The sequence below is a fragment of the Odontomachus brunneus genome, unplaced genomic scaffold (genome assembly GCF_010583005.1).
Source record: "Odontomachus brunneus isolate Ranch 3 - 2012 unplaced genomic scaffold, Obru_v1 Obru_scaffold_053, whole genome shotgun sequence".
NCBI lineage: Eukaryota > Metazoa > Arthropoda > Insecta > Hymenoptera > Formicidae > Odontomachus > Odontomachus brunneus.
In genome coordinates, this window is record NW_022639503.1 from 1,047,367 (window position 1) to 1,065,624 (window position 18,258).

Here is an 18,258-nt window from a genome sequence, read left to right on the forward strand (position 1 = left end):
ATATATATATATATATATATATATATATATATATATATATATATATATATATATATATATATATATATTCGTGCCACGATACATACATCTCGTTTCCCATATTCATTTTTCCCGGATAATGACGCGCATTGTGCGCAACTATAAAACGCAAACTCTGATTGTAAAAGCGTGCTCACCGTAGCTGACAAAATAACGCAGAACGATATCGCAATGTAAACGCGTCGGAGAATACTCGTAACTTTAAAAGGTGCATAAATTCCAGGATATCGATAGATAATTATCGATAGAATATCATAAGAATAAAGGGCACGTTAATTCTCGCCCGACTGGGCGCAATTTTTACTAAAAATGTTTTATTACTTTTTTTTTTTCTGTTTCTTTAGCTGATCTTTTCCTTTGTAGTTTGACGTTCGCCGAAACAAACTATTGTTTCGGCTTATTTTGGCCGACACACAAAAATTCGTCGTTTCGTCAGATTTATATTAAGTAGATGTCGCGACTTCGTTCCGAGGAACAAACAGGTGAGCGCGCAGCTACGCAGTCCAGCAGTTTATCGATATTGCAGTAGCTTCAGCATCGTTGATTTGACTGTACGCGTCACCAGGAACAATTAGTTCGTGCACAAACAAGTCGTGAGTACGACCTATACACCGGATTCAATTAAATGCTACGCCCTCAGTAGAAATTGCGCGGGTATAACCCACGCTCCTTGTGTGGCACTTGTAAAACTTCAACAGCGTCCCCCGGAACTGTAATTTATTCTCACTCGAGATTCCCTTTTGCGCGTAAAGCAGAGACTACCCACGTGTGACACTTCAGAAAAATGTGGCACGTGCGATTATGTATCCGTACTGATATAATAAAACGTACTTCCTCTAAAGTTCAGTCACAGTGTACTCTTCACCGAAATGCTATACTTGTAACTGATGGTTCAATTATAAGTAGTACAGCACTGTCATCGGTAAAATCTCATTGAAAAATATTAATAGTAACGACTGTTCCTATTATTGATATAATTTTTGCAAACACAAATAGTATGATTGCACGCAAATCGCATGGAGGCCGTAAACTCTATTGTCACGAACGCTCAAAGCTGAGGGGAAGAAGGAGATCTGGTGTAACGTATAACGCGAATTTGTGCCCCTTACAGATTTTGCAGTGGAATCCTTAACTCACTGATCTAAATCAGCAAAGAATAAAGCAATAAAATGGTAGTGTTTTCAGTGGAAATCGGTGAATTAGTTCCTTTACTGACTCAATCAGAAACACTTTTGCTGATTCACTTTGAGAGAGTATACGTGGTCCTTTTGTTTCTCTTCGAGAAACGTTGCGAAGGCGGTTTGTTTATTTCATTTCGGGGTACGTGAGCCAAGCGAGCAAAGAAAAATGAAGGGGACGCGTTTACGAAGTTTTTACGATTCGTTGAATTTTTAAAGCACAAAGTAAAACTTTTCTTCTTATCGTGGTCAAAGAGAACGAGAGAAAGAGAGGGAAGGAGGGGAGGAGAGATCGCCCTGTGGGGCGATCCTTATGTTACTTGGATTTAACACTGATATCGATACACGCGCGTGGCTGCAGTCGACGCTGGTCGAACAATTGACACGCAGTAACAACGCAAGGGGCAAAAATAGCTCACCCGTGGCTTTTTCGCCGTGGCTGTCGCGCGATGCATAGACGTTTCTGCACCGCGGCGGTGCCGTGCAGAAACGAGACCGATGAATAATATATACGAACGTGAGTGTCGGTTTAGAACGCGCGCGCACGCGCTCCGGTAATGCGGCAAAAGCGCCTAACAGAGCGAAGAAATACCTCGAGCTCGAAATCCGATAACTCATTGCGCGTCATTCACCTTGAGGGGGCAGAGGCAGCAACGGGGGAAAGAGATCGAGACACGTGCAGTAGGTCGCAATTGAGCTGCGATACGTCGAGAGATCTGATCACCAGTGGATACCGATCTCTCCCACACACACATACACATACATACACACACACATACCTGTGTATTTGCACATGGAAAAAAATAATTTGCTGCAGCAGCAAGCTAATTTGCTCCATATGGACAGTTAAATATAATTCGCTGTGTTAGCTACTTTTTCTTTGCTGCAGGAATCTATTTTCTTGCTATGATAACAAGAAAATCTGTTCCTACAGCAAGAAAAGTGGCTAACTTAGCAAATTTGCTACAGATGGACAATTAAACATAATTTATTTTTTTGTTGCAGGAGCAGATTTTCTTGTTATCATAGCAAGAATTGGCTCCTGCAGCAAAGAAAAAGTGGCTAATATAGCAAATTATGTTTAGTTGTTCATACGTAGCAGATCTTTTTTTCCGTGCGCATATAATTTATGCGCGTACCCACGTGTACAGACATACACACGTATGTATTTTGCGCGCGCATCGGCGGTTATGCCGCGATACAAAAAAGAGAGATTGTATGGCAAATAAGCGTACGAGATAACGATTTTTCTCTTACCGGCGCCACCGCGCTGCGTCGCCGCTACATTCCGGATACGCCGACGACGATGGCGACGATGCGAGATCGTTCGTCGTCAGACGGCGAAAGAATCTCGATTCGTGCGAATAAGGACTGGATGAAAATTCGGCGACGTGAAACGGACATCTCTGTTGTCGAAAGCGAAGATCTCTGTCTGAACATTCGGCTGTGTTAAAACTTGATTGCAGCAGCTAGGAAATGATCGGAAATCTTTCCAAGCTGTGTCTACAAGTGAGTTTTTTTATTTGGTTCCTATTCCTATCAGAGGCAATTTCTCACTTACGGTATTGTTTTCTTTCGTGTATATTGAGAGAAAAAATATTTAAAAAATTAAAAAATGTTTATTCGTGGCCGAGTACACTTATAATAACATATATTTACTTAAATTTCTAAATTATCTTATTTAAATAGATTGAATAATTGAAATTATTTCATGAAAAGCTATATTGAAAAAAATAAATGGTTTATCTAACTAAAATTATAATTATTTTTAATCCCAATCATATTTTTTGCTTGCTATAATATGAAAATGGTGGTAGTAACACAAAGTTATTATCACTAACATTGTAGTGGAATCTAATAAAAAAAAATATTTTCTTGATCATAATTTATAGTAATTATTTTTCTATGCGATTATAGTCACAAATACTAAACACTTTTTTTTCAGTGCAAGATTTTAAGAACATGTATATTTTCTTATTTAAAAAATATTTTATATCAGTATAAGTAAATATATTATTTTTTGGCACATCTATCACGCGCAAATAAATATATTTTAACTCTTGAACATTTTTCCTCTCAATGTACAAAACTAACTGGTTGCTTCTGTCAAAATATGGGACTGACGAAACACAGATGATGCCCAACTCTCCGCGACTTCTCTGCCAGACCCACACGTGGTCCACCCAGTCGATATCGTCTCAATTTACGGTATTTTGACATGCAACTGGGCTGGACAATGTAATAATGCCTACAAAAGTGTCACGTGTATCAGGAACGAACGGACGGACGGACGAGAAGTCGGGTTCATTGGAAAAGCGCAGAGAGGCGACAGAGAGGCAGGCTAGGGTAGGCTGGCTCGCAATATGTTGCGCGAAGGTCGCCCTCGTCGGGGTCGAAATTGATCTCCGATAGATCGAAGGTGCGAGGCTAATTTTATTCCGTGCGGCTCGGTCGGAAGAAACACGAAAAGACTTTCTCAGGGAAACTTTTTTACCACCGCGTGCGTCAAGTCCCCGGCACCGTTACTTCGAAAGTTCGCCGCGTGCATTCTGTTGTATAAATTTAAAGGATCTCGTGTACACAGGTCGTTTCGGCGCGTTTCCTATTCCATACCTGCAGACTCTTAGATCGAGTTAAAACGGATTTTTTCGTTATTTTCAAGTATCGACAATTCTGAAACAGTATAAACGATAGGAGAATTGCAGAGATCGCGGGCTCAAAAGATCTGCGTAGATCGCGATAACGTATTCTCTGTTCAATCTTAGGCGGATCTTGGTCTTACAGAATTTGTATACTTGCTGATCAATTGCCGAGATATTCAAAGGTAAACTTTGGAGAGATCGTAGGGAAAGAGGATGCGACAATCTCTCTCTCTCTGATTTTTGTGTTAGGAGAGATGATTTATTATTTGCCGTAATCTTTCTCTTTGACCTTTCGCAAGACCTCTCATTTTCATTTAAATGTCATATAGTCAACACATCGTCGGTGGATGATAAACTTGGCTGTATTATTTTAGTATAACAGCCGTCACGTAGATCACCTTTATTTCTCTCGTTTCTTCGCCCTTTCGTATTAATCAGTCAGTTGTTCATAGGATTATATGTACACTCGTGGTCGGAAAGATTGTCTGGTTCTTTTTTTATAAATTTAGGAACCTATCCTTCTTGTCCAATGGGAGAATTTATTTTCCAATAAAAGAGCTCTTATCGTATACGAAGGATAGGTCCAGAAACTTACAAAAAGGACCAGACAATCTTTCCGACCACGAGTGCATAATTTCGATATTTTGTAGCGAAACGAATCGAGCGCGATGCACGTGAAACTTCACGTTTTTGCATAACACGTACACGAGATCTACGTGAAATCGCGTGTTCCCGTACAACCGAAATATTGAACCAACATGCTTCGCGTGACTTCTAGAGTGCGACTTGAAAAAAAAAAAAAGGAAAAGCCACCTGGGTATGTAGCATAGCATGTCGTCTGGAAGTGTTAATTGCGTTGCGCTCTGACAGCGCGATGCAAATTTGTCCTTGAAATAGGTACTGACCGAGGAGGAAAGACAAGAGCTTATCCCTACGGCCACTGAAATGAAATTATGTTCACTCGATATCTCAGCGAGATGAACGGAATATCGATCATTCGTAAATAGTCTCAATCGATAAACCGAGAATCTTTTCTTGATGGCAATTTTTAATCGAGAAGCGCGGAGACGCATGATAAAATATCATGTTGCTTTTTGCACGCTACTGATATTTGCACCTCGTGTGAAATAGGATGAATCAGTAAAAATGCTTCTGATCGAATCAATGAGTGTTCATCGGTTTTCATTGAAAACACTCCCGTTCTATTGCTTCACCGTAGGATTTCACCGCAAAATCTGTGATAAATTTCTTATAAGGGAACTTGAGGCACAATGGGGAATGTAAGGTTTAAATGAAGTTTCGACATATTAGAGATAAATAAATCAACTTAATATTACATCAAAACATTTCTTTGAAACGTTTAATATAAAAAAAAACATGAGTTTTATTGTGAAAGAATAGTTAAAAGGACAAAATTATTATTTCTCTGAAAACATCATTTAACTACATTTTACTTTTTATGCGAGACAGAACGGGGTATCTCATAAAAATTGCTCAATTCCTAATAATTAATTTTTAAAAGTTCTTAAAAATGACTTATTAAAAGACATGCAACGTATAAGAATATATCACTGCACGTTTAATTAATTATAACTATTTATAGACAACATTTTCCTTGTAAGACTTGTAAGACATTTTGTTATTAAAATATACCTTTTTATTATTAAAATATATTAATGACAGTCGATATTTAATACGATCAACGTATTAATATCAATTTTTTGGAATATGGCACATGAAAAGATATAATTCAACTTAACATTTTGCGGACACAATAGCGTACTTCTGTTTTGTAAAAAGCTTGGATTAGATGGTAAAAAACATCATATACATTTAACTAAAATGACGAGAAAAGATCTACCAATGTAAAGGCACATACAATGTAAAAAGTAGAAATAAAAAACAGAATTTTGTTTTATTGTTCGTCTTATGTAAAAGTGTCAAACAAATTTCAACGCAGTTGTGGAGAACGCATTAAACACATAGAATAATATTTAACATCTAATCAAGAGGACATATTACAACGACTAATGATAATTGCCAAACATTTCATTACATGGCAGTACCTCTTAAAAGAGTCATCGATAATATTCTATTTTATTCTCCAGGTTCTTCTATGCTGTGTCAAATCTAACTTTCTGTATCCTTTGTAAAATTCTGCGACAATGGAATTAACGGCTTTCATACGCTTTGCGTGTAATGGTACTTTCAGTATTCATTTAGAGTGCAACAGTAATGGGAATAGCCGTTGCTATTAACTGATTATTTTAGCGAGATTTTACTGATTGCAGTGCTAATACTTATAATTGCACTATCAATGATGAGTATAGCATTTCAGTGAAGAGTATACTGATCGTGTTTTAGACAAATTGCAAATTGCAATAAAATAATGTCGCGACGCGACGAGAGTCAGATATGATTTGTTCGGCGAACCGTGATATTACACGTGTCTCTGCGCGAGCCGTTGAATTTCTTTCGTTCGCGGGATCAAACGCCGAGGAAACGGCAAACCGGAGAAGGGAATTTTTCAAGTATTCCGTTCCATTATTCCGTCTAGGATGTTAACCTAATTCAACCGCCGTCCTATTTGAATTCCGGAGTGCGCCGGTGCGAAGTGACCCAGTACGGGGTTTATATAGGTTAGTCCGGTTCCAGGCGATATAGATTTTTCGTTCGCGTCCTTCCGTAGGACGTTAGCGGTTAACCAAGAGAACCTCCACATATCCGCCCTTACACATCTGAAAAACTTCTTGAGGAACATGGACGCGCTTACGACACGAAAGGAAAAAGGAGCGTAGCGACGCGTCAGGAGGGATTGTGCATATTCGGCGCGAAAGTTGCGCGAAATTACGTTCTCTTTTGAGTTCCAACGAAAAATCCCTCGCGGATATCTATAATTCGCGGATTAATAGCGAGAAATTGTAGATGCACGATCGTATTTAATGGCGCAAATATTGTCAAATCGAGCGATAAACGTGTCGGCGATAACAACACGATGGTGCACGAGTCAGAAATTAAAATGATATAGGCGGCCGTACATTAAGGGTATCCCTTCATTTTCGCGATATTTACCACGATTCGCTTTTCATCGGTGCAGCGGGCAGGGGTGAGGAGGGGTGTGAATTTATCTTTTAATGGAATAAATTTATCCGTAATGCACAACAACAACGGAGCCCCGTGTGCTGACGAATTATTGCTGGGCGGACACGTTCGACGGAAGCTCGTCGTGCCTTATGTAATGAAATGCGGCTAACCATTCTCACAAAGACAGAGTGATCGTCCAGTATCGAACGCCGCGCCGAGTTACGACGGCTGTTTACCCGAGTTCTTCCAGTTACACCGTAACGTTTAACCCGATTCGTTCGATACGTTACGTAATCCCGCCCGACCCGTTTACCGCCGTGAGATACATTGCCGGACTCTGCCGGCTGTTCGCCGTTAAACATGATTTTTTGATAATCCGAATCGAGGAAAATAGCATCAGACTGCCGCGACGCAACGTCATAATGCGCGATCGCCGAACCGCGCTGGAAGAAAGAAAGAGAGATATATATATATATTTTTTTTTTTTGATAATTTAACAAAATATTAGTACCCACGACAAATAATTTGTTTATATGGGATACGACCGCAGAGTGAAAACAAACGGTTTGTTACTTTCGATTTGTTGCTCTAAGCAACACTTTTGTAAAAGAGGACATAACTAGAACGAGGACATAAATAGAACGAATGTGATTTCTATTACAAGCAATGTACATTTGTTAAAATGACAAACAATGAGAAATAATTTGCAACAGTTCGATTTGTTTCCCTGACGAGATCGTCAAACAGCAAACATGCTTTTGTTTTGATAACTATTTTTCTCAATGCAACCCCAGCTTTTGCAAACATGGAAAAAAAATAAACAACTAAACATAATTTACTGTGTTAGTCACTTTTTATTTGCTGTAAAAACCAATTTCCTTGCTAAAATAACAAGAAAATAACAAGAAAATCTGCTTCTGCAACAAAAAAAGTAGCCGAAGCAATAAATTATGTTTAGTTGTTCATTTGTAGCAAATTTGCTGCGTTTTTCTTGCTGTACGAGCAGATTTTCTTCTCATCATAGGTTCCTGCAGCAAAGGAAAAGCAGCTAACACAGTGAATTATGTTTAATTGTCCATATGTAACAAATTAGTTTGCTGCTGCAGCAAATCCTTTTTTTCCGTGAAAGGTCATCGCGAGTTCTCAGCGTGTCACGGGGCTATCCTGGACCCGGGAGAGGTTTTTGTGCGAGCAGTAAAATGCAACGATACACACGAAAGATGTCGTGATTTTTCGAAAGAGAGAACGTTAAATCTCTCTCGGCCATACCTTCGATAACGTTCTTCCGCTAATTACAACCTCGCTAATTACATCGGTATGCTAGACTACCCGAATGGATAATTGAGGTTAATTAACGTTAACGACTCATCCCGTCCTTTTCTCTCTCTCCCCTCTCTCTTTAAATTGCAATCTTACCTGCAGACCGAGGCAGCGAATTTAACTTTTTATCGCGTCACACCGAACCCCGACTAACAAACCAATCCGGTGTCTCAATTCCGAGAACGAAAAGAAAAACGCCCTGCGCGGGGCAGCGGGGTAATCGGGGGATCATCGTGTCGTCATCATACCCGCGTATGTCGCATCCGAAATATTTCGCCCACGCGTCCACGCGGTGCAGGCTAAACTGGCGCGAGCACCCATTGTCCGCAGCGAGCAGACAAACGGTAACAACGGTGCTCGGCCACATTCTCCACCCTCCGGCCGCCATCGCGGCACGCCGATGTTGGCCGCCTGTGTGTATGTTTCGCTACGCCACCCCTTCTCTCACCGTCGCCCGCACCCTCGTCGCGCCGCGCCGCGCCGCACCGAGCTCGCTCCATGGAGGTGACCTACTTTGCGCTAGCCGGCTGGAATCGTTGCTTCCGCACACGCCTCGGGATTCAGGTTATGTTGCATCCTCTCCTCCCTTTCGCGCCGTGCGCTCCCGCTGCCGGGAAGACTTTGCCCGTTGCTCGGTAATCGGATCGGATAGCGGGTGACACGGTTACGAGTCTGGTGCGCGCGGCAAAAGGATGCGACGGGTCGTTGTGACGAATCCTTCGCCGGGCTCAGCGCTGAAATCTGGGATCTACGGGACCGCTTCTCTCCCTCGCCATTGAGCATAATCGCGTAATTTATCGGCCGCGACCTATTTATGGGAACTTCGTTAGACTCGGTAGCGGATAGATTACGCGATTATCGTTGTATTTGAGTGTGAGAAGACGCTCTCCCTGTGCGTCGCGCGCGCTCGGATGAGTAATGGTGCCGGCATGATTAATAGCGACAGTGCCGCGATCAGTTTCCTTTGTGCGCGATAGGCACCCTTTGAAATTGCAGCGCGGGATCGGCTAAATTAATTAACCCTATGCTAATCGTAACGCGCAAACGTGCAGCGTTGGGATGCGTGACGTAACGCGACGTAACCACCTATTTCGGCATCAGTTGTCGGGGATACGCGAGCAAACGCTCGAGATAAAATACAGTCGTAATACGCCGCAAGAGTCCCAGCGGGGGAGAGATCGTCGAATTCCTTCGTTTCATCCCCCGCGGTGTGATACATTCTGGCGCGTTATTATTTTCCCTCTCTCTCCCCTTTTTTCCCTCTCTTCTCTCTCTCGCTCCCTCGAGCCGTTACCGCCACCGCTACAACGTTACGACGGCATCGCATCAGACATAATAATTACTCGTCCCGTTCGGCCGCTCTAATGGATATCCCGACGATCACAATGAGGCGACGCACCCTTTCGCGCGCAGAACACAGACGCGGACGTACACGCGTGTAAACGCACGTAAAATAGCGCGGGCGCCCCGCGAAGCGGAACATAAACACATGTCTGCCGTTCGTGGGCTGAAAGAAAGGAGGAGCGCGAAGAAAAGAGAGGCTGCAGCACAAAACGCGCGGCTCCTATAGCGGGGGTGCTGGGAACATTCGTGTCTAGACTAGGTGGGTGCGCGACGAAAACGCGGGAGATAAAGGCGCCTGCACACCTGAATGCGTTAAAGTCTCGCCTCCGTTAACGACCCCTTTTGCGTTTCTCCTCTTCTGGACCCTCTGCCGGGTCTTTCCGCGATCCTTATTTGTCGCCCCCGTGAAATGAATCGTCGTCCGCGATTTAGGGTGCACGCAGAAAGAGGAAGGATGAAGAAGTGAGGTACAGTCGTGTCTCGAGACATGTGAAATTTGCATGGGACGAGAGATGCGTCTTCGTCATCTGCCGTTCCCGAGATGATTTGTCGCGTCGCAACGACGTGTTCGCGAATTACCGCGTCAAGGAGGGACACGGAAGCGACGGTATTTTTCCCGTTCCTCGGTATCTCTGTCGACGGGAGCGCGAACCATCACACGCAAATACAATGCCGGTCTCGCGTGAACTCGTTGCGTCACACGCCTCGCTCGCGGAGACTGCGCGAAGCGGATGGACACGCGATGTCAAGTCCCCTAGAAAATTTACGCGCTTACACCCATGTTCCCGGACCACTCCTGGATTACATTCAGCACCTCTGCTCTGCGACCGCCATAATTCAATCCCCGACCAGGCCAGGATGCCCCTGACAGGCCACGGGTTATTCGCAAACGCGCGGGGTCAGCAGAGAGGACCGATAGAACGTTGGCGTACACACTTGCACACACACATATATACACATACGCGCGCGCGCGCGCGCATACACGGGTGGCGTCGTGTTGCGGGGGAAGGGTGGAGGACCGTTGCTTTTTACGAGCCGCGAACTTCGGAACTGGGTCAATCTCGCAGCCGCGACCGCGCGCCTCGCAGCCATGGAAGCGTGTGGGGTCGGTGGGTCGAATGGAATCCTCGTAACTGATACACAGGGGTGAGTCACAGCGGCGTGTGCGTACTGCTGCGCGTCTTCGATCGCCGGGGTATTGTTATGGATTCCGTCGCACTCTCTCAGTCCCGATATGCTCGGCTGAATATACCTCGAGTCTCGCCAGAGAACGGGGGTGTACGCCTCGAATAGCAGATAACGAATCGCCGACGTTACATCCAAGTTACGTTCGAAGATACATCTCCGTGACGTATTGCTCCCGTAGCAACGCTACGGAATTCCGCGTTTCCCGATGTATGCGTGTATGTGTATGCGAGTTGCGTGTATGTGTGAGGGAATAGGGGAGAGGGATGTACGTTACACGTACGTTGCGGTGTTTTCTTTGCGTCTCCTTCCGGATCACCCAATTTCCCGACGATCTTCCGAAGCTCTCTCTCTTTCCCTCTCTTTCTTTCGCCTCCGACCCGCATACCTACTCCCCGGCAGTGAGGGGAAAATTTGCGCAGCGGCCTTCCACCGGAGGGGCGCCTGTCACGGTAGTAGTAACAGTAGTATAGTAGTAGTAGCAGTAGCAGTGGCAGTAGTAGTAGTGGTAGTAGTAGTGGTGGTGATGGTAGTAGTCACGGTCAAGACACCGCCAATCCGGCAATGCAAAACTCGGTATCGGCGACGGCCAATGGAAAATCGCGCGACTTCTCAAGCAAGAAGCCCCTAATGATCGGCGCGAGCGAGAATTACGGTGGCGGCGCGGCTGAGAACGGTGCCACTACAGCACCGACGCCAAGTAAAAACGAATAGCGCGCGGACGGAATTGGCGAGAGAGAGGGTTAAAACGGGGTAGCGCGGAGAGGGGGGAGCAGGGTACACAACGAGAGAACGAGACGGCGGCAGCGGCGGCGGCGGTGGGTAGGGGTGGTACCGGGATGGAGCCTGCACGGAGAGGTTGCTGTCGACGCCCTGCCGCGCTGCTTCCTGGTTTCCCTATATTGATTTTCCACCGTCACGCCGCGCGCTAGACAGAGACGGAAGGTAGCCGAGAAACGTCCCTCTCTCCGTTTCTCCCTCTGTATGTTGCGCCCCCGCGTGCTGCTGTGTGTATATGATGTGTATATGTGTGTGTGTGTGTGTGTGTGTGTGTGTGTGTGTGTGTGTGTGTGCGCGCGCGCGTGTCTGCCGTGCACTTATGGGCGCGTGGGTGTTTGCACGTGTACGTGTGCCGGCGCGTGCGCCCGTGTGCGTGCGACCCGGGAGAGGGAAGTGGGTTGGAACCCGGGTGGGAGACCAGAGCAGGGCCCGCGCGGTCGTGTACGAGGAACGAAGAAGTACGCGACCGACGGGGTTGCGGGCGGTGCGAAGGGGACACGTTCGCGGAGAAGGTGGGGCCACCTTTTGCACCTCCACCGGTTGTGCCAGCGTGGAAAGATGGGCACGATTATTCGACATCAGGGGCCCACCCCTTTCGCCTCTCTCTTTTCCTCTCTGCTCCATTCGTACGGTATACTCAGTATTTCCCCCCTTTTACGTACCCCGTCCCCCACCGCGTTGACCAAATAAGTGTCACGGTCGTTTCCTTCCAGGACGACCACGACGACGACGGCGGCGGAGGCCGCGCTCGCGAGCGTGCATCGGCGTAAATTTTAATATTGGTCCTGCACGCGCGCAAGATGCGCGAGGATTATCACGTGCTTCGCGAGATTTATTAGTTGTCTGTCGTTATTTGCGCGACTTGAGGGGTCCATTGAGCAACGCGGCGCAACCAGCGCGATCTAAGACATCGTGTCGGTTGGACTGACGATTATCACTAACGTTTTTCAGGACAAACGCGTAGAAACAGAGCGTTTATCGTCTCGGACGCTCTTGAACTCCGTCCGCTCGAAGGTGGACCAAGGGGAAGCGAAGTTCGTTCGCGCGAATGGGCATTCCTCGCGCACACCACGGGCTGTCGCCCGTTATTTTTCGTTATATCGGCCGTTCTTCTCAATTGGTCACCTTCAAAGACTCCTGGCTACCCTCCGTTATCGCGTCTCACCCATTTCTTCGCCCCATAACTCCTTGTCTACTTCCTCCGCGAGACGGTAGACGCGCGGGCAGGAGGCAACGCGAATGGATGGTCTCCTGCAGAGAGAAGACCCGTTCTCGCGGATGACTCTCAATAAACACTTGTCGAACCACGTGAAAGAGTTATTTCTCGTCTGCGCCCCAACGCGCGACGGAACTACACACGCTGGTCAAGCTAGTTACGCGAAGTAAAACGAAGCACTTTCGCTGGATACATTTCCTAAGTATTATTCTCGGTTATCCGGGGTTTGTTTGTAGTCATTCAGCAGATATTCATCGTTTATCAGAGCCACAATCGCGTGTTATTTCGAGTGGTCGAAATGAGCGGCACAGTAAATCTCCGTGTAACAACACGTATATCGATCAAAGGACCTTCGACGTAGACGTCGCTCTGATTTTATCGCGCTGAGATTATTAATCTTCGAGGACCGGCTTTTTTACCGAATCTCCTCCTGTGCGCGAGGAAGTCGGCAATTCCGTGTCGTGACGTTCGAAATGAAAGGGGCCGTCGGGCTTTATCAAACTTTCGTCGGCAACACGATATTTCGGGCGAGCGCGATAGCCGAAATAAAGGAGGGGAAGCGGATGTGCATTAAGGGTGTGGCGGCGATGGACTTTTGAATACATCCCCGCTTTAACTGCGCTCCGATTCGTTACAAGTGGTCTATTACAAGCCTTTCTCTCTCGCGTCTTTCTCCCTGCTCCTACCCTGTACTTCTTTCCCGCCGCCGTTTCTCCCCGAAGTGGCAAGCTTCCTTCTGCAGACTCTCCTTCTCTCTGCCGGGAACGTTTCTTCTCTTATCGTTTTTCAACTTCTTCGCTTCACTTGTCCTCCTTCTCGAGACCGCTTGGCTGGCTTACCAGTATTTCGCCCAGAACGCGCGCTATTTCGCTCACGCCGTTAGAGAGAAAGGCTTTCTCCTCTAACCAGAAATAAATATCTTACCTCAGAGTGCGCGCGGCGGAAATTGAAAGATCCAAAATTCATGGCGTTTTGCGCGCGAATATTTTGTATATTTCCACACGGCATTTTTCAGCGCAGTTACCGCCGTGTTTTCTGTTATTACGCCCGTCGGGACAATCGTTGCAATAGAAGCTGTGAATTGTCGCCCGCGCGAAATTGCGAGTCGCAATAATGGAAAACAAACACTCGATCGCCGGTATTTGTCAATATATTTTTACATTTAGATGCGCTATTCGTGTGCTCATCGTCTCACTCATCGTCTTAGTTACATATTATCCATCTAAAAAAATATAATCTTATTCTTAGCGGAATCCTCTTGCATGTAGCTTCAGGAAGATTCTTCTAAAACGAAAAAAAAAATATTCTAATATCCACAAGAAGGAACTTAAGTTGCAAGTGTTATTTCCTGTAAACCCATATTCTAAAAATTTCCATTAAAGCAATATTCCTCTTCTAATGAAGTGAACTTTATATATTAGTCGGAAATCTATTAGATATTATTCTAATTTTTTTCCTTTTGAGTCAAGAGAAATGTTTATTTGGAGCAAGAATGTCTTACTATTAGAAGAAATTTCTTCTAAAAACCACACTTGTACCGTAGACGATAAGAGACGAAATTTCTCCAACTTTAAGAATATTGTGCTTAGAATATTTTCCTTTCGGTTTTAGAAGAACCCTTTTGAGGCCATATATAAGAGGATTCCGCTAAAGGTGAGATTATATATATTTTTTGGGTGTCTTGGGTGTTTTGTGTGTTATGGTGTCTTATTCACATACATTATACACATCTATGTACTAAAGAAAATGAGGATATCATTTTTAAATCAGATTGTCTTACACGTCGCGCGCTAGACATCGACATTTAGATAGCTCTCTCGTGCAAGACACGACGCGACCATCGAAGTGCAAGTAGCTATTATGAAAATAATATCCACGGACTCGTTGATATTTTCCAGGATCGTATGACGGCTAATGGAAACTCACCGTTGGACAACATGAGGACCTTGGAACACTATCTGAGCGACATTATGCGAGCCGGCGCGGCGGACACCCAGGAACATCTGAAAGGTATGTCTCATATGGCCGTGAGCCACATGCAATTGACGCGATATACAACACGGGAGCGTGCAATATCCGCGGCCGCACGCGAAATAACGGCTCCAGGATGCTGGCTGTCAACAGCCGGTTGAACCGGAAATGCGGAGAATCCCGCGAAATCTCGCGCGCGTCGCGGTTGTACATCATCGCTCTCTCTCCCTCTCTCTCTCTCTTTCCCTTTCTCTCTCTTTCTTTCTCTCTCTCTCTCTCTCTCCTCTCTCTCCTCTCTCTCTTTCTCGCCCCTTCGTGTTTACAATGACCGGGAATGCCCTAAGAATCCGACGGAATGTTTCGCGAGAGATCGAGAGCTGCGTTACAGCCCCGGCGATTAACTTTATCCCAGACTCGAGCGCGATTTCGACTCGTCAGAATTTTGACGTCCCTCGTTGAGGAGAATTTCCGCGGTTACACACGGGAATGTTGTTCCCGTCGAGAGCGAAAAGCGCTCCCGTGATAGTTCGAAAAGGCATACAAACGTGGAATTATCGGCTTTGTGTGCATCAGTTTGCAAAGCGAGCTGATTTCATTCGGTACGACAGATACAAATAGTTACGAGGAAAACAGTGCGACTTTTGCGAAGTTGCGGGTACTTGCTAAGTGTTTCTCGTTCCTCACAGTAGACACTCTTGAGATAATTGCACTTTGCGAGCTGACAAATTTATCTGCCCGCCGTATATTTGGCATTGCATCGTACAAGAAGGTGACATGCTTTCGCGGAGATCTGTCTGCATTGACGGATTTCACCGGTGAGTTGCTTGATTCATCATTCCAACCTGTTTTTCCGTTACAGACATGTACAGTCCCGTCACGTATATGACAGCGAAACTTGACGTTTTTTGCGTCAATTACTTATGCATATTGATGTAGCACTACGCTTATAATCGTGACTCTCTCTCTCTTTCTCTCCCTCTCTCTCTCTCTCTCTCTCTCTCTCTCTCTCTGTATATATATATATTTCGTATATACATCAATCTTTCGTCGTAACGTCGCATTTAATGCACCGTTTGATTACGTTGCGCCGAGTCTACGTCTATTAGACGGAGAGTGCACTCGGGGTCGATCGCCTCGATGTGAACTCTCGTAACTGTGCGATACGACATTACAAAATGGAAAGCAAATTAGCCCGCGATACGAGCGCGGAGATCTACGAAAGTATCCATTCGTCGTGGTACTTTCTCTAAATTCCGACGTTACAGTAAAGCAGCGCGAATGATCCTATAAAGTTAACGTGCGCGTTAATACTATAGCCAGCACGACGCGATAACGTTCGACGTTGGGACTCCGGCAACGACAGCAACGCGCCTTTGATTGGGACGTGTTCATCTTAAATAAAGCGGCGCGTTCTCGACGTAAAGAAGCTTGTCTACATTTCCTTTCCATGTTCTTTCATTGCGAGAACTGTCGAGATAAATTCTAAGACAAGATAGCTGACGGGATTATCGGTATGACAAATGATATTCAACGGTCAGAGGTGGTAGCTCTCGCGCTTCGACGATCATCGTTTGCAAAATGCTACAACACGACGATACGACTGCGCCGATCCTTACATGAATGGGCCTCTAGCCAAGTAGTAACGGAGGGGGGCACGGGAGGCTGCGAGGGAGAGGTCGCGACCGAACAACTAACCAAGCAACCCGACCAACCAACCAACCAACCCCGCGCGCCGTGCGACCACTCGACGCACCGTCGGAGCACTCTGCACCCTCCACTCGACGCGACTCTACTCACTTTACGTCGGCACGTAGAGAGACGCCATGCAACTATGCGGTGCCTACGATGTACGTACGCACGTACGGACGTACGTAAGGACGGACGGACTGACGGATGAACGCAAAGCGGAGTTGAGAAGAGGAAGACGGCGAAGGCTGCGGAGGCAGGACGGTATGCGTCTCGCCTGTGTCGTGCCCCCTACCCCTTTCGCTCCCCATTTTCTTTTTTGCGCCTACCCGACCTGTCTGCCGGCTAGAGAGAAAGCCGACAACCCCCTCAGACGAGCGTTCTCGCGCTCTGCAGTCAAGGGCAAGGGTGCCATCGCCGAGGGTCTATCTCGACGGGCAGTCTCCGCACGACGCGAAACCGTATGACAGCCGAGTGAGAAAGAGAGAGAGAGAGGGAGGAAGCTAAAGAGGGTGGACGGGTTTGGGGGTTGAACAACTCGACGCGAGATCTCGGATTTTTTCCCTAGCGGACTTCAAACAAACCTGCCTGCCTGCCTGCCTGCCTTGCCCACCCATCCGATTCTGAAAGGGTCCGCGCCACGTCACCGCGAAAGTCTTCTTCTTCTTCGAAACGCGGGGGCGACCGGACAAATGGGACAGCGCTGAATTCAGCGGAATGTCTATAGCCCAGCGTCGTTGGTTGGGATTTATCGATCGCGCCGTGCTTCTAGGGTAGACAATGCGAGCTCTGAGCTACCTACCGACGGGTCACGGAAGAGAGTAACCTGGATTAGGTGGGTGTATGATAGCCGGGTATCTTTGTTCCTTGGAGGCACGGTACATTACTGAAGTCGCCGAGCATTCATCGAGGAATTAGGACGATGTGATAGAGTGTTAGTGCACGCACACACACTCTCTCTCTCTCGCTCTCTCGTTCGCTTCCTTTCTCTTGTCTCTGTCTCTCGGTCTCTTTCTCGCGGCACTATCGGAATTATTCCTTTTTACCCTTAATGAGAACGTTGTTATAGGCGATGTAAGAAGAAGGAAGCAGAGGAGGTTCCTTTTGTTCGAGAAATTAAGAGGGTCAGCTCTCGGGCTGATTCCTTTCAATTATTTTTCCATTGTAACGATAATGACTTCGCTCATTACATATTTCGTTCGGCTTGCGAAAATGGACTTGTTTCTAAGTTGTGTCGCGTTATCGATCGGGGACACGCGGAAGAAGGGGGATTAGCACCAGCACCTTCGACGTGAGCCGAGGCGTTTATTGTTTCGTATAATTATCTCGAAAAGTGTTAGGTTAATGTCCGCGGTATTTGTGGCGAGGTGCTATTGTTTTGATCCACAATTAAAATCTGATCCGATCAGGCAAAGAGTTAAATAACTATGTCGAGACGTGGAAAGCAAAGTTGCGCGTCGAGGACAGCAAAGAGTGTCAACTTGTCATAGAAGAACGAGAAGTGCAAAGAAAAGGCGAACGATAGCTCTTGAGAAAGTAAATAATGAAGTGGATGATTAGTGAGGGAAAGGTTGAAAAAATAGGGAAAGAAACAGGAAAAGAGGAAGAGAGAGAAAATTTAGAAAAAATAGTCACTTTCCAAAATTTGCTCAGAGAAAAAATATCTAAGAAATAAAAAGTATTTGTTCGATGAGTACTAAAAAATAACATATTTACTTATACTAAATATTATTACACTATATAAAATATAGTATATTTTATATATATATATATATATATATATATATATATATATATATATATATATATATAT

At 45.6% G+C, this 18,258-nt stretch overlaps 1 protein-coding gene across 3 annotated transcripts in view; it reads left to right on the plus strand.

The window, feature by feature from the left end:
- The window catches only part of LOC116845596 (cytoplasmic polyadenylation element-binding protein 2), a 202,511-nt gene that overhangs the window by 10,880 nt on the left and 173,373 nt on the right, over positions 1-18,258 (plus strand). For 2 of the 3 annotated variants that reach the window (XM_032818455.1, XM_032818453.1), the window contains 2 exons: positions 14,400-14,441; positions 14,687-14,798. In XM_032818455.1, coding sequence (XP_032674346.1) covers positions 14,400-14,441; positions 14,687-14,798 — 154 coding nt within the window. The remainder of the gene's footprint in view (positions 1-14,399; positions 14,442-14,686; positions 14,799-18,258) is intronic. The other variant, XM_032818456.1, reaches the window with a different exon arrangement.